Consider the following 17618-nt stretch of genomic DNA (forward strand, 5'->3'; position numbering starts at 1 on the left):
TGTTCTTTTTGCAAATACAGACTAACACGGCTGTTACTCTGAAACCTGACATAAATAAGCAAGACGTGCCCATCACCGTCCTGGTCACTTTGCTTGTATGTTGCATCCTTCCCCACATCCCAATCTGTCTTTGTCTTTTTAGACTGAGAGCTCTCCAGGGCAGGGCTGTCTCTCCCTATCTCATTGTAGAGCACACCCAGCCCAATGGGGCCCCGATCCTGACTGGGGCATTGCCAGTAAGTAATATTAATGGGTGGAACCCAGGCAAAGCTAAGTGGTTTCTGCCCTTACACATAACGGCTTCAGGTGAGCCTGCCTGGCGCTTCAGTTTGTGGTTTGAATCCAAAACTGCAAATGAAATGTGGGGGCTGATGCAAGCCCAGGCCAGGGGGAACCAAGAGGTCAGATACTGAACTAAAACCAGGGGAGATCTCTGCAAGGGTGTAGGGGCACACACACCCCCTGGGCGAGCGAGTGCACCCACTTACACCAACCTTAAGTTTGGTCCCAGTAGGTCCAATCACACTCACAGTGTTGCTGCATTGTGATTTGTGCATTTGAAAGGCAACATGAGATTTTAATAAAAAACATTGATTAACCTCACACAGAAATTGCATCTTGGCCCTTCTGCAGCAAACCCTCTCGGACAAGAGGACACTTGATGAGATACTTTGAACTTGCAATTTGATCTGAAATTAAAAGTAGCTGGGGTGCAGGGAGGGGAGTTAAAGGACGGGACGAGGTCAGTAAAAGTAATTCATCCCTACAGAGCGCCCCTGCTTGCCCCGATTTACACCCACGTAACCGAGTGCAGAACAGTTGTCTTCTGCCACGTGCACAGGCCAGCTCTGGGCCTGCGCACGCTGTGCTTGTGTTGGCTAAAACACCGCGGAGGTTGTGTCCAAGACTTGTGCTCTACAGCTTTGAGGCACAGCCTCCGGTAACTTGGCAGCTCTGGAGAAGGGGGCGTTCTCTTACGCGCCGCGAGCAGCAAGGTTTTGCTACGCGCATTAAGGGCACAGCTCGCTCTCCGTTGCCCGGGGGGCCACCGAAGCCAGGAAACAAAAAAAAAAAAAAAGTTGTATAAGTCAGACGTTTTGCGTGGGTTTCCTCTTCCTCCTGCTTGCGGCAGTTCAGACTCGCTGCACAGCACCCGTCGAGGCCAGAGCCCAAGCTCACTGAAGTCAATGGACTCCAGTTCTCACAACTACAGCAACAGCCCTAAGGGCAGCGGGCAGACCCAAAGCAGCAGTCTTCCCTACCCGAGAGGCCCCATCCCTTTAACTGCAGGCTGCGTGACAGTGCGGACTGTGGCTTTTGAGAGACTCCATGCCACAGGACTGCCGTGAGCAGCACATTATGAATGAATTTAGTTTACATATCGGTGACGGGCCAAATCCCAGAGGACGTACGGTCAGATTTTACTCAGTCCTGGCTCGGGCAAAGCTTCCACACACTGCGTGTAAAGACTGAGAAAGGGCTTCTGAAACGTTTTTTACTGAAGCAAACACTCCCCCAGGCTTGTGCAACTGGCACATACTGGATCAATACGGACATACATAAATATCTTCCCGCTTTGTCTGAACTCACCGCAGCCAGGAAGGAGGGCTTAGGGAAAGACCACATTGGTTTAAGCAGTGTACACTTTGTATTGCAACCCTAGGGAGCAGCCCAGCTCTGGTAACCTACACCAGTCTGGACTGGCTCTGACAAATGGGAAAACCTGTTTTCTAACATTTTTTGTGCCTCTTTTCTCCATTTGGTTCCTGGGGGGTTTTGCGCCAAAGTTCCATTTTTTTCATGACATTTAGTAAATTGGGTATTTTTCACATTGAAACATAATTTAAAATTTGATTTTTCGCACATGAAAAGTCATCTTCACACCGATTAAACTGCAGAATTGTCATGGTTCTCACTAGAGAAAGAACAGGACCATTTTGGAGTGAAAAATGAGCCCATTTCTCCCTCAAATGAGTATGTTTGTGTGAAATGTCATAGGCTTTTCATAAAATCAGACAGACAGCTGTTTTTGTGAGACTGAAATAAAATGAGAAAAGCAAAAATGTCAACGGTTGTGCAAACATTTTCTACAGCCTGATTGCATTGCACTGCCTTTAGACTTTAGACTAAGCTGGCCAAGCCATGGAGCTGTTATTTGCCTCTGGTACAGGCATCCCTACAGTAGGGCACTGTATAAATAATGAGTATAGCTGCGGAAGGAGTGTCTGAATTATCTCAGGAAGAACTGCCCCATCCATCACTGGGTTCTTCAAGCCAAACTGTAAGTTTAATAAACACCGTTTGTAAATGTTTTTCCCCTCAGTAACTCTAAATCTGTAACCATCAAATATTGCTAAAACACATACACACAAATCCCCACCAGTCAGGAAGGCAATGTAGTTCCCTCTGACTTTAATCAAAACATGTTTTTTCCCTGTTGTATTATAAATAGAGATCTAGACACATGGGAAAACTGAGCAGAGCTACACCAGATGGACGACATTCTCCTTTCCATCTCGCCTACAGCCAGCCACAATTTGCAAGAGAGCAGTAAAACGTCATTCACTTTTCTCACTGTCATCATCATGGAAACAGCAGGCAAGTAGATTTTGTGCCTGGACTGATAAATGCTTGTGACAATTTTGCAACCTGGGCTATACGCACACATTCATGTACACACAGGCACGCACCAGCATTCTGATGCCATCGCAATCAGTTAGCCACCAGAACATCTTGATATGCCAGTGCAGAGCCCTCTAATCCACAGTCACCTACGCAGTGCTTCTTGCTTTCTCCGACTATTCACTGGTTCCTTGTGGTAACAAGGTGGGAGATACGAGGGCACAAGGCAGCTGAGAGAGAAAATTCCTGAGCCAAGGCAGCCGTGAGATCCCATTCTACAGACCCAGCCAATGGAGGGCGGAGGTGTTTCGTGGCTTGGGTGTGGGTGAAGTTTTGGTCCAGGGAGCAGAATATGGGGGTGCTTTGGGGGGACAATATCTTACCGGAAACAAACCAGGGCACTCCGCAAATAGGGTCGAATCCAAAGCCCATTGGAGCTGATGGAAAGACTCTTGTTGACTTCAGTGGCATTTGCATCAGGCCCTTCCATTTGCAGTGAGACACTGCAGCCAGTATTTGTAAGGACCAGCTTCCCCTGTGCTCACCATGCCCAATCACCAGTAATCCTGACGACATTTTCATTCATTTAGCTATTTCCATGACACTCATTGCGATAGTGACTTCCCCCTAAAATCCCCAGGAGTGAAGATCCTGCCTGTTTCTCTGGAAGGGGTGAGAGAGTTTGTTTGCTTTGCTGTTAATATTAAATCATAGTAACTCACCCTTCTTCAGCATCTTTTGCCAAGGACTCCCAGGATACCCTGTAGGGCCAGTAAGTACCATTATCCCCATTTTACAGATGGGAAAAACTGAGACTCAGGGAGGTGAAGCGACTTGTCCTAATGTCACACATCATGTCAGTGGCAGAATCAGGAATAGGACCCTGGAGTCCTGGCTTCCAGTCCCTAGTTACTGTGACCAAGACAACACAGTCTCCCCGTGCTGTCTGCCCTGCTTTCAAAAAATCTCACACTCCCTTGCGACAGCATTCACCAAAGAAACAAGAGATTAACAGTGCTTGTTGGGTCATTACCATTACTCTCCTTTGCGTTGCAGTAGTGCCTACGGGCCTTAATCACACATCAGGCCACACTGTGTATGTTATCCAGCCCCACGCTAACACAGGGCCAGGAGCTGAGCTGCTGAAGTAAAGCTTGGCCATCTGGTGAACAAATCATTGGCCAAACAGGGGGGCCTCGTTTATTGGGCCCCACTTGAATTTTCTTCAAATCTGACATTTGCAGGAGCCCCTCCCCTTGGTGCAGTGCAGGGCCCTGGCCAGCTACGCAGGGACCTACCACCCTCCAGCCTGGGCAGCCTTGCTTTCACCCTGGCTTTACAGCGGGAGGCACCAATGCACAGTAACCACCGCTGGCTGTTTACTTGGCAGAGGCCTGGCTCCCTCAACATGCTGAACCACACAGTCACCAGGCCTGGAATTTATCCGCTCTCAAACTCGGCCCCCAGCTCACAAAGCAACAGGGTGTGGAAGGATGCACGTGGCCTTGTGAGCGGTACTGGACTGGGACTCAGGAGATCTGGGTTCGATTCCTGCCCTTAACCCGCTGGGTGACCTTGCACAAGTCACAGTCTTCTCTGCGCCTCTCTCCCAACTGTAAAATAGGGATAACAGTCCTGCCTTTGTAAGAGCTTTAGAGCAGGGGTTGTCTACATAGCGCATAGGGCCCAGGGGCCCTGATCTCAGCTGGGGCTTCTGGGTGTTGCCATAACCCAAGTGATAAATACACTGTTAATGTTTTCAGTGGCGATGCATGTAGGCTCGGGCTGGCTCTCAGAGAAGGACTAGCTGCCTGTACAGGTAAACCTCCAGTTCCCAGTCACCCTTCATCTCTCAGGGAGAGGACAGCACTAGCGAGAGGTTATCTCCACGCTGCACAATCTTCCCCAGCCGGAGGGGAAATCACTACCTAGCATCTGCTAGCAGATGCTGTGTGGCAGCAGAGGGCTAATGGGGAGCAGGAGGGGAGGACGTGTGTTATGTCTGCAATGTCCTTCCTGCAGCTCAGCTGTTCATGGCCACCTAGCAATGGGGCTCTCATCCCAGCACATGGCATGGGAGCCATCATCTGCACCAATGCAAAGTCAGGGCAGAGCACATGTAAACGCTGCCTACATGGGACAGCAGCCAGAATTCACACACACACGCTACCCCACCTCTCACACAGCCACACCCAAGGCAGGCAGATATTTTCAACTTTATGATCACGGGGTCACTGCGCTCTCTGTACCTCTAGCCTACATGCCACCCTCAGAACCGCCCTATACAGAACATAATGAAAGTCATAAATCTCTCTCCCCATTTCCTTGTTTCTCTTCAAAAATCCCCCCTTGTAATTTTTCATTCTCCTCATATTACTGAAGCGGGGAGGGTGAAAGCCAGACAGACAAACACAATCTCTTCTGCAGGTTGATCAGCCCCTCAACAACTCTGAAAACTCCTCAAGAACAAGACGGGTGATTTGTCAGAGACTTGAAAAAAAAATTAAATGCTTATTTTTAATTGTTTCAAATAGATCAGCCCATCAAGACTCAGCCATCAGAATTAACGCTGGGCAGTCGCCTTCTTCCTTCAAGTGTCCTCGGGACATCTCCCAAAACTCAGACCGAGTTAAAATCTCCAATTTCCCTGCAAAGCCCCCGAGCCCTTGACAGGTCTGTTCAGTTGCCTGAAGGAAGTACGAGTGTACGTGTAAGAATGGACATTTGCAGCTATGCGTATAATGTGCTCTTCTGCCATTTCACGTCAGCATCAATTTGGCTTCTCATGCAATTGTTGTTATTATGTCTCTTGTTCCTACATGATAGATTTCCAGCCTACACCCTTGTAACATGCAAGACTTTCCAGGTCTGTGCTGATTCATATGCTGGTAGGATGGGAGACACAAGACAGCTTTTGCTAAGATTAATTTGTCACTTGCAGGCTTGGGATCTCTGCCAAAAGCAGAAGATGCTCAAAGGAATCCTAGTGCTTTTCAGGAGACCCGGGGATCCAAACCTTAATCCAGGCTTCCACTGAGTGATCTAATCTCAGATGCCACCAAAAGGCCAGAAGCTACATGGATCACTTGTGATTAGGGTCAATCAAGAACAATGAGATCACAAGAATGATCACAGATCACACTGGACAAAATTACGAGGCTCTGTTCCTCCTCCCCTGGCCCTAAGCCCTTTCCTTTACTAATAAGATCACACAAAACAAGTCTTCTGCAGGTTTTTTCCCTGGCTCCAGGCAGTCATGTCTTAACACATCAAGGAATGGTTGCCAAATCAGTTTGGAGGTATTTGTCTTGGCCCTCAGTCCTCAGCTCGTCAACATGACGTGCATCTCATAACATAGAACCTGGCAGATCGAAAACAGCCAAGCTAGTCCTTTCTCTGAGGAGTATCTCAAATGGGATTATCACTGCGCTAACGGCAGGCTGCGTGGAGCAAGCCAGGCTGGGAACTAACAGCGTCCGCTGCGAGGGAGGTGAGCGGGACAAATAAAACTTGCCTCTCGACGAAGCCAAACCAATACATTGTACAGTTTGCTGCTGGGAATGGAGATTCTGTTTAGGTTTTTTTCATAAACGTTCCCTCTATTCATTTGTTCAACACCTACTGAGACCACTGTAATGACTATCTTATGCAAATACACCTCTACTGCCTCTATCTTTTCCTGCTATTGTCTGTTTACTCAACGGTTGCATATTGGCTAAATCCTGGATGGTGAGATCTCTGGACCACGAACTGCTGGTGTCATGCAATAATGGATAAATAAATAATACTAATAAACGTTACCTGATACAGTCTGGTTTGTGATATCTATGTCCTGGGAAGCAGTGAAGTAAAGGCCTAAGGTATGCTAGTTCTACCCCCTTGCTGATATTGACAATATTGGAATACTTTCTTAGTTAACAACCTGTCAAAGAATCCACACTCTTGCCACCCCCTCCAAAGTGATTTGCTCTCATTCTAAAAAGGAATGGCTGCTTTTAACTGCATGTACATAAACAAAACCAGACAGAGGAGAGAGACAGTTCCCCACTCCATCTCCTTAGCATTAATGGCAGCACAGCCAGCATAGAGACAGATACACACATCTCCTCATTCCTGAGTTCTTCTGGCTGGTTCTGATTATAATCATGCTTTGAACTTTACTCCTGGGGGAATTCTGCACCACTACGCATGCACAGAATTTATGTCCCCTGCAGATTTATTTGCTTCCCCGCAGAAAAATGACTTCCTGGCAGGGAAGCAAAGGGAAGCCACAAGAATGACCCTCCCCAGCGGAATGTTTCAGGTGCCCAGGGCAGCCCGCAGAGAGGTAAATCACTGTAGAGCAGGGGGCGAGACTGGGAAAGACCCGGCTGGTGGCTCCTACCCTTGCGCTGGGCTCAGCTGCTAGTCCCGGCTGGGCAGGACGGAACTTCCTCCTGCCCTGCACGGCATTGGGGGCCAGGTCGGACTCACCCCAAGATTTCTCCTCCAGCTGCAGGAGGCCCTGCAAACAACGCCCACCCCCGCTTCCTGCACCCATCGCTCCTCAGCTGAAGGGGGAGGAATCCCTATACAGGGAACTGCTCCCCATGCACCCAACCCCCATGCATCCAGACCCACACATACTCAGACCCTCCCACCGAGCCTCACCCTCCACACTCAGCAACACCCCCCACCCCCACCGATGAGCCCCACTCCCCCTGCACCTGGACCACTCCAACAAGCCACCCACACCCAGACTCCCACCCCACCGAGCCCCAACCAGCTGCACATGGATCCCCACCCCACTCCCCCAGCATCTGGACCCCCCCCACTGAGTCCTCCACACCCAGCCAAGCTCTAACCCCCCCACACCCAGACCCTCCCACCCACTGATTCCCAACCACCTTCATGTGAACCCGCTGCACAGTCCCATTACTGTTGCACCCAGAACCCCCAAACAAGCCCCTGTGCATCCAGATCTCCCCCCACACCCAGACCCCTCACTGAGCCGCCTGCACCCAGATTGCGCCACACAGAACCCTCTCAACTAACACCTGGATCCCCCCACATTAACACCCTCCGGACTTGGATCTTGCCTTGCACCTGGCACGGAGCAGCAGGGCCCTGGAATGTTTCTGGGGCAGGTCGGGTCCTTGCGCTGTGTCAGAGATGGGTGCAGCCTCACTGCTGAGTCCGTGTCCTGGTGGGAGCTGCACAGTGATCTCCCATCTCTGTTCATCCAGTGGCCTGTGGTCCCCAATGCCATGGTGGATCCTCCACATTTATTTGACAAATACAATTTGCAGAATTTTACAGAATTTTAAAATACTGTGCACAGAATTTTTATTTTTTGGCACAGAATGCCCTCAGGAGTAGCACTTCGCACCCCAGCCTGAGCAAGTGCCAGGACAGTCCTTGGATAATTTGCAGTTATGGAAAGAAACACCTTGAGGGCAAACATGTGAGAGGAACAGATTTAAGTTTCTAGTTTGACATATTTAAGAACATAAGAACAGCCATACTGGGTCAGACCAATGGCCCATGTAGCCCAGCAGCCAATGCCAGGTGCTTCAGAGGGAATGAACAGAACAGGTAATCATCAAGTTATCCGTCGCCTGTCGCCCATTCCCAGCTTTTGGAAAACAGAGCCTAGGGACACTTCAGAGCATGGTTTTGCATCCCTGCCCATCCTGGCTAATAGTCATTGATGGACTTATCCCCCATGAAAGTTGTCCCCACTACAGAAGTTTAAACTACTGACAAATTCACATCTATGTGCGATATTTTATCCAGGCCGGCATGTGTCAAGCAATCACATGTAAATAAAACGTAAAAGTAAAACAAAAATCTCATAGCAACAAGATGGCAACCAACTCACCCCACATCAGTCAGATTCCTCAGCGAGTCTACAGAGGACATTGTAACACGAATGTTGTTTTATACATTTCCCCTCAGCCTGGAATTAGCAACTACTGTCCTTGGTTTGCAGCGTCTAGAACAGCTCTGAATCTAAAATGTTATCTGTCATTCCTCAGCTGCTGTTCCCCTGCTGCTCGACTCAAAGCCACACAGTATTTCTGCAGAAACATTTTCCATATGGGAAAAGGAATTTAATTCTCGGGAGTTTCCCTCTGTTTAATAAGGTTTTCTTTTTGTTTTCAACACAGAGTTAGGTGCTAGTGAAAACAACCTACAGGAGTAGAAATTTCATGTCGTGTTGAGAACAGGGGTTACAATGACACCTCCAAACAACGTTGAAATGGTGCAAGGAAAGCTAACATAAGTCATAATCCTTATGCAGCTTTGAAAACATTTCTTCAGAGGCTGCTCTTTCATGTTGTAAAGCTTATACAGATCCAGATATGCCACCTGTCACTGCCCCTCCTGCAAATCACTCCTTCCGGATCTGAACTCTATTGGATGGATTCAGAGATACAATTTTCAGGACTCTTTAATTAAAGATGTAGCTAGAGATAGATAGGGCCTCCCTTTTCCTCTGTGGGATAAAGTGTTTGATTTGTTTATATTACTGCAGCTTCATTAAAATATTTAATAACATAAGAAAATGTATTTCAAAACATTTTGATATACACAACTAGATGCTCCTTTGCTCTTCTCCAAATCCATGGGCATTACAACACCCAATTAGACAAGGAGGATTTTTTTTTTAAATCAGATTAAAAGGACTGCTTTCCAGATGTGGCTGTGCGTATGGGAAGGTGCGTGTGAGTGGACGTGAGGGTGTGTAAGTGATGTCTGTGACTGTGAGAAGAGTTGTGTGCACGTGGGAGGCTGTCTGGGAGGCTGTCTGTGCATATGTCTGGATGAGTATGCAAGATGTGTGTGTGTGTGTGTGAGAGACTGTGCAAGACGGTGCCTGTGTTTGTGAGAGTGACTGTGTGTGCATGCTCGTATGAGTGCGTGGAAGAGGATCACACTGTACGTGTGCACTAGAGGATGCCTGTGAGACTATCCACCTAGCACTGATATCTTTAAGGTATCTCTGCCCTTGGATTGTACGGGTGTCCACACGCTTGTGTGGCTGCCTGTGAAAGAGGGGAGAAGGGGAGCAGGCAAGACAAGAGCATCCTTCCATACCAGGCAGGGATAAGCGGTATCCAGGCAACCATGTGAGAGAGGGGGAATCATGGTACCAGGGAGTTGGCATGGAAACGACAAGGCAGGTCACGTGCCTGGAATGGAAGGACTCACAATGAAAAGAAGAGACAGAGACATGTGCACACGCAGCGCCAACAAGTAGCTGGGTGGGCGGCAGCCAGGGGGACGCACCGTGAACAATGGGGCTCCGGCAAGCTGCCTGCTCCAAGCACCCGGCGCCCTCCTGTGCCAGCCCAGGCCAAGCTGCTGACAAAGCATTGCCCTGCAGACAAGGGGGGCAGCGGGAGGGATGCACGCCTCCCAGGCATGCCCCCCAACTCCCAACCAGGGGTAGGGGGCACAATGCATGCCCCCCATGCCTCCCAAAGGGGGAACTGGAGCTCTGCCCACTGGGGGCAGGAGCTGTAAATGGGGGGGGGCTGCGGGGGAGTGGGGGCCGGGGTGTTGGGGCAGGACACATGGCCAGCAGGGCCCTGGCTGCTCCTAGTTAACTCCCAGGTCACGTCGCCGGCAGCCGGACCGCGGCAGCCAGCCGCCTCCCCGCCACTTGTAAACAGCCGCGGCTCCAGAGTTTGCTTGACAATCCGCCATGGGGGGCTGCCCCCCGGGACAGACAGACCATGGTGGGCGGGGGAGACCCCGATGGGGGCGGGGGGCTTGCTTACATGTAAGCTAAAATACCAGCAAGGGGAGATGGGTTTGGACTGACCCCGCCCAGCGGGCTCTGGAAGCGGGTCTGGAACCGGGGGGGGGCTCCCCACCCCCGCCCAGCGGGCTCTGGAACCGGGGGGGGGCTCCCCACCCCCGCCCAGCGGGCTCTGGAACCGGGGGGGGGGCTCCCCACCCCCGCCCAGCGGGCTCTGGAACCGGGGGGGGGGCTCCCCACCCCCGCCCAGCGGGCTCTGGAACCGGGGGGGGGCTCCCCACCCCCGCCCAGCGGGCTCTGGAACCCGGGGGGGCTCCGGAACCCGGGGGGCTCCCCACCCCCGCCCAGCGGGCTCTGGAACCCAGGGGCCTCCGGAACCCGGGGGGCTCCCCACTTAGAATCCCCAGGAACCCTCCTCCCCCGCACCAGCCCCCCGAACGCGGCGCCCTGGGGGTGGCGGCTCGGACCCCCCCAGCTGGCTTTAGGGCTCAGCCCATGAACGGGGGCGCAGAGCCCGCTGCCCCCGGCGCCCCCAGCTCCCTGCGCGGCCCCCGCCCCGAGGTCTGGGCGTGCGGCGCCTTCTCCAGGCAAACCCCCGCCGCCCAGCCCCACTGCCTGCCCCGCCGCCGGCCGGCTCCCGAAGCACCGGGCCGGAGAACAGCGGCGAACCGGGGCCACCCAGAACCCGCGGGGAAACTTCCCCGGGCTCCCCGCCCTTTACCTCCAGTCCCCGACCGAATCCGGGGTGGGACCGTGGGGGGCTCCGCTGCTGCCGCCTCTCCCGTGAGCAGAAGCCCCCGGGCCGGCGCCCTGCGTGTGCGCGGGGCGGGAGAGAGCCGGGCTGGGCGAGCGGCTCACATGGGGAGCCCGGCTGCCTCGGCGTCAGCTGCCGAATGGCTCCTCGCTGGCTGCAAACACGCAGCCCCCGGCCCCTCTGGCTGGGTACCCCGGGCACGGGCGCGTCTGTCAGTCTGCGAGCGAGGGAGGGAGGGCTGGAAGGGGAAGGCGGATCAAAGGGGCATTCGCAAGGAGGGGTGGGAGGAATTTGCAATAATCTGTTGCTTGGCGCTGGGGGGGGGAGTGTGAGCGAGGGAGAAAGGAGGAAACAAGAAAAGAAGGAAACATTGATTTCCCCCCCCCCGCCCCAACTAGGAAAAAAGTGACCGGAGCCAAAGGAGGGAGCTAACCACAGACCCTACAGTTATGGGGAAGCTCCAGAGTGTGATTTTGGCAGAGTGGATGGCTTCTTACACACCCTGCAGCCCCTCCTTCGTTCCCCTCTTTAAAACCAATGTAGCAGAAACCAGACCGTGAACGGAGGGAACGGGCCGCTGCCCGGGCCGCTTCTGTGCGCCTCACGCAAGGCTGCTCCGGCGCTGGGAGACTGTGGGGGGGATACTCTGGAGAGCAAAGCAGTCGAGCCCCTCCTCCGGAAAAGAGAAGGATCATTTCACAGGGACCGGAATGGAAAACGACGGCCTTCAGCCCTGTTGCAGCCCTGCAGCCTCTCCTGGGTTCCTAGGCGGGCCCTGGGCTGTCTGTGTAATCCTCTGGGTGTGTGAAAGGAAGTGTAAGAACAGCGATCAGTGCAGCCCGTGGTGTGCCCAGGTAACTCCACTGACCTCCGTAAGGAATGGGACACGCACCACCCAGGCACAGTGCACATGAAACTCGGTGAAGTCAGTGAATTAAAAAACTAAGGCGAGACCATTGCAAATCAACTAATATTCACCCAGCTGTGCGGGCGTGGGAGAGCAGCACAGGCTTCCTGCTCACCAAGAGCCAGGCCAGTTACGAAGTTCACATCCATGGGACCTGCATTCAGCACTAGAGAGCTCATGTTGCAGCTCTGTAGCATCCTTCCTTCCACAGGAGTCCACAGTCCTTTCCAACGGAAAGCACCACTGACCTGCAGCCACCTCGGGGGCTAACAGGGGCTGGCAAACAAGGAGCATAAGAGGAGGGGGAGTTTTGGTCAAGGACACCCATCCCCTCCCCTTCTCATACAAAAAGCACAATGGCTTCTTTAGAGCCAAATTACACTCCTCTGAACATCTGTGAAGCCCCAGGCCCACCATCTCTGAGTGCCGCTGCACTAGATGCAGGATAAACATAGAGTAAATGACCGTCCCTTCCCTGAAGAGTTTATGCTATAATTGGCACTAAGGGAAAGTGGTTTCATGACTACATTTCCCAGGTGAAATGGAGGAAATCCAGACCAGGCTGGTGAAGGCTGAGGGTCAGACATTCTGCTTCAGCACCAGTCCGAGGTTAGCTCTGCTAATGAACACAACTGCTGGATAGTACCTGTGGGATCCACGAACAGTACCACTTTCAGACAGACTGAAGGTGGCAGGCAGAGGCTCATGAGACAACCCTTTGGGATGTTATTTATGATACCAAGAACATGACACCAGGGCTGCACAGAAGAACGGCCCTTTCTGTTAAACGCTGCGTTGTGTAGGAATGGCCACAAAGCCACATCCTCTGCCAAGCCTCCCTGATGGCAGCTCCAGCACCCGCTTGTTACATTTCCAAACAATCACCTTTGTGCTTTCTCCCAGGCTGCCCCTCCCACCTGGCAGGGGTGCCCAGAAACACCCGCAACACTACTGAATAAGCCTCCTTAAAATCCCTCCTTTGCTGTGGTGCCTACCGAAAATTTGACAACCGCAAGGCTCCTGGTGTGCCAAGACCACTGTCAGGCATGGTGATCAATATCGTGTCATTGTTTCCTTGTACTCTGCCGTCTTTCTGTAACCATCTGACTTCTCGTCTTACAGCTAGATTGTAAACTCCTTGGGACAGAGACTTTTTGTTCTTGGTTTGTCCAACACCTAGCACCCTGGGGTTCTGGTCCATGGCTGGGGCTCCTAGCTGCTAAGGAAATCCAATAATAAATAGTCAATAATTGTCTGATCAGTGTAGGAGGAGAATGGGGACTGGGAGTCAGATCTCCTGACTTGTATACCCAGCTCCACCCACTTGCTGTGTGACTCTGAGCAAGCTGCTTTAACCTCTTTTCTTGACCTGCTGCTCACAAACCGGGTAGAATTAGTGGGGGAAGCAAAAGTGGATGGGAATCTGGGAGGCAGTGACCATGAGTTGGTTGAGTTCAGGATCCTGACGCAGGGAAGAAAGGTAAGCAGCAGGATACGGACCCTGGACTTCAGGAAAGCAGACTTCGACTCCCTCAGGGAACGGATGGCCAGGATCCCCTGGGGGACTAACTTGAAGGGGAAAGGAGTCCAGGAGAGCTGGCTGTATTTCAAGGAATCCCTGTTGAGGTTACAGGGACAAACCATCCCGATGAGTCGAAAGAATAGTAAATATGGCAGGCGACCAACTTGGCTTAATGGTGAAATCCTAGCGGATCTTAAACATAAAAAAGAAGCTTACAAGAAGTGGAAGGTTGGACATATGACCAGGGAAGAGTATAAAAATATTGCTCGGGCATGTAGGAATGTTATCAGGAGGGCCAAATCGCACCTGGAGCTGCAGCTAGCCAGAGATGTCAAGAGTAACAAGAAGGGTTTCTTCAGGTATGTTGGCAACAAGAAGAAAGCCAAGGAATGTGTGGGCCCCTTACTGAATGAGGGAGGCAACCTAGTGACAGAGGATGTGGAAAAAGCTAATGTACTCAATGCTTTTTTTGCCTCTGTTTTCACTAACAAGGTCAGCTCCCAGAGTGCTGCGCTGGGCATCACAAAATGCGGAAGAGATGGCCAGCCCTCTGTGGAGATAGAGGCGGTTAGGGACTATTTAGAAAAGCTGGACGTGCACAAGTCCATGGGGCCGGACGAGTTGCATCCGAGAGTGCTGAAGGAATTGGCGGCTGTGATTGCAGAGCCACTGGCCATTATCTTTGAAAACTCGTGGCGAACCGGGGAAGTCCCGGATGACTGGAAAAAGGCTAATGTAGTGCCAATCTTTAAAAAAGGGAAGAAGGAAGATCCTGGGAACTACAGGCCAGTCAGCCTCACCTCAGTCCCTGGAAAAATCATGGAGCAGGTCCTCAAAGAATCAATCCTGAAGCACTTGCATGAGAGGAAAGTGATCAGGAACAGCCAGCATGGATTCACCAAGGGAAGGTCATGCCTGACTAATCTAATCGCCTTTTATGATGAGATTACTGGTTCTGTGGATGAAGGGAAAGCAGTGGATGTATTGTTTCTTGACTTTAGCAAAGCTTTTGACACGGTCTCCCATAGTATTCTTGTCAGCAAGTTAAGGAAGTATGGGCTGGATGAATGCACTATAAGGTGGGTAGAAAGCTGGCTAAATTGTCGGGCTCAATGGGTAGTGATCAATGGCTCCATGTCTAGTTGGCAGCCGGTATCAAGTGGAGTGCCCCAAGGGTCGGTCCTGGGGCCGGTTTTATTCAATATCTTCATAAATGATCTGGAGGATGGTGTGGATTGCACTCTCAGCAAATTTGCGGATGATACTAAACTGGGAGGAGTGGTAGATACGCTGGAGGGGAGGGATAGGATACAGAAGGACCTAGACCAATTGGAAGATTGGGCCAAAAGGAATCTGATGAGGTTCAATAAGGATAAGTGCAGGGTCCTGCACTTAGGACGGAAGAACCCAATGCACAGCTACAGACTAGGGACCGAATGGCTAGGCAGCAGTTCTGCAGAAAAGGACCTAGGGGTGACAGTGGACGAGAAGCTGGATATGAGTCAGCAGTGTGCCCTTGTTGCCAAGAAGGCCAATGGCATTTTGGGATGTATAAGTAGGGGCATAGCGAGCAGATCGAGGGACGTGATCGTTCCCCTCTATTCGACATTGGTGAGGCCTCATCTGGAGTACTGTGTCCAGTTTTGGGCCCCACACTTCAAGAAGGATGTGGATAAATTGGAGAGAGTCCAGCGAAGGGCAACAAAAATGATTAGGGGACTGGAACACATGAGTTATGAGGAGAGGCTGAGGGAGCTGGGATTGTTTAGCCTGCAGAAGAGAAGAATGAGGGGGGATTTGATAGCTGCTTTCAACTACCTGAAAGGGGGTTCCAAAGAGGATGGCTCTAGACTGTTCTCAATGGTAGCAGATGACAGAACGAGGAGTAATGGTCTCAAGTTGCAGTGGGGGAGGTTTAGGTTGGATATTAGGAAAAACTTTTTCACTAAGAGGGTGGTGAAACACTGGAATGCGTTACCTAGGGAGGTGGTAGAATCTCCTTCCTTAGAGGTTTTTAAGGTCAGGCTTGACAAAGCCCTGGCTGGGATGATTTAACTGGGAATTGGTCCTGCTTTGAGCAGGGGGTTGGACTAGATGACCTTCTGGGGTCCCTTCCAACCCTGATATTCTATGATTCTATGATTCTATGATTCTTACCCTCAGTTTGTCCAGCAGCAAAAAGGATAGAACAGTATCTATTTCACAAATGACACAAGCACAGTGAGGCTTAATTTACTGTGTATAAAGTGCTCTGAGAGCCTCTGCTAAAAGCAGCATTAGCCCTCAGGATGCTTCAGTAAAAAGGGAATGTTTATAAACCGCTCTGAAAGAGCCCTTTTCAAACTAGACAGCAGATGTGGTTCAGTCCCTCAGGAAAACTGCCCCCAATCAGATCTCTGGTTTGGAGGTACTGGGAAAAGCAGTCAGCTGGGAAATGTTCTGAGGAGCTCCTCAGAGGTCAGGAAAATACTTTGGAAAAGAACTTGGTAAATGTCCTATAAAGGCTTTTCTTGCCTAGCCACTGTCCGAGGACAATACAGGGTCCAGAGCGAAAGAGGGATTAGGGAGGTGTCAGTTCATCTCACTAACGTTACGGAATAAAACAGTGAAGAGGGGCTCAGGGAAAGGCTTTCTCTTGGGGGGCACCTGGCTAGACAGCATTGGAATGCCTCAAATTCTTCCCCCTGAAATCAGCAAGAGCCAGAGTGCATTTTCAGAAGTGTGCAGCACCCAGAGCTTAATCTGGTGTTGTAGGGGCTCAGCCCCTGGAAAAATCAGCCCCTGGCCTTTGAGCCAACGATGGACCAAAACCTGCATAACTCCCAAGGGCACCACAAGAACCAAGGAGGCAGATCCTCTGCAGGTGTAAATTACCATAGTGCCACAGTGGACAGAGGTAGGCCAAATTTACACCCCTCTTACACTAGGAGTCTGGTCCAGTTCTGCTTTGCTGCATGCACCACGCGGGGAGAGGAGTCAAGCTGTGTGATCCAGTGGGTAGCTGTGTTTCTGGTAGTACACTGTAGGGGGAAGGTCTGTTCCTGACCAGCTTCTAACTGGCAGGGAGGGGTCAAACACAACCACAACAAGGTGTTATTCTGATTATTTTATTCCAAAGTCCTAGGGTTTGTGACCTTCCAGTGCTGGACAGCCAGTGGGGAAAAGGCTGCTCTCTGGGATCCTGGCCCCAGCTCCATGCCAGCTGGCCTACAAGGTCTCATGCACAGAATTTGGTGGCTAGGTTTGCAGGCTGGCTGGTCAATGTTAAGGCAGCGCTCTGGGTTTGTGCACCAGTAATGCAGAGAAAGGATGAGGCAAATGGGAAGAGGTGGGGTTGGACTTGGGCCCCTGACACTCTGAAGCCCCCAAGGGGAGAGAAAAGAAATCACGGAGCTGTCTGGTGTTGATAAAATCTGAGATAAAAGTCAAAGATTTTTATCAACGCTTGCTATGATTCATGTGATTTTTCTAAGAGCCTAGGTGAGGGTTAGATACCAATGGGCCCATTAAAAACCAGGGGCTGTATTCTCTTCTGGCTTACACCCCATGTCAAGCCACTGGGACAAGTTGTGTTCAGTGGCATTAGTGTAAATCTAGACTAAATCCACTGAGGTCAGTGGGGTAACTTCAGATTTACTCCAGGGTAACTAAGAAGAATTTGTCCCATTGGACCCCTCTGGGATGCATGGGTTGTAAGGAAAGGCAGAATCTGGCACTAGACATTTAAGTTTCACTGGCGAGGTGGAAGGAGTAAGGGCTCTTCTGTTTGCATCCTAAGGCCAACTTTTGCCTTTTTGGACAGAAGAACAATAAAAATGGCAGTGTTATGGCCAAACAAAAGACAGCATGAATACGCTCTTCCTTTTTGAACACAGACATTCGAAAGACAGCATGGGTACACATTCCCTTTGAAAACACACACACACCCCTGTCCCGAAGTGCTGCTCCAGAGAGCTCTTTCCTCATTAAAAGAAAATCCTGGCAGGGTTTTGCAATACTACCTAACTGTACTGCCTTCAGTACTCACATAGATCTTTGATGGAAATCAGTTGTTTGGAAAAATGTC

General features: G+C 51.1%; 1 protein-coding gene across 1 annotated transcript in view; it reads right to left on the minus strand.

Annotated features, from left to right (window-relative positions):
- Nucleotides 1–11833, minus strand: part of LOC311511242 (uncharacterized protein) — a 53643-nt gene extending 41810 nt beyond the window's left edge. Inside the window, exons 1-2 of the mRNA XM_084611656.1 lie at nt 11679–11833; nt 9703–9797 (exon numbers count right to left, since the gene is read on the minus strand). Coding sequence (XP_084467782.1) covers nt 9703–9797; nt 11679–11818 — 235 coding nt within the window. The 5' untranslated portion in view covers nt 11819–11833. The remainder of the gene's footprint in view (nt 1–9702; nt 9798–11678) is intronic.
- Nucleotides 11834–17618: the final 5785 nt, after the last annotated feature.

This window comes from Lepidochelys olivacea (assembly GCF_965140295.1).
Source record: "Lepidochelys olivacea isolate rLepOli2 genome assembly, chromosome: 22".
NCBI classification, from domain to species: Eukaryota; Metazoa; Chordata; order Testudines; family Cheloniidae; genus Lepidochelys; species Lepidochelys olivacea.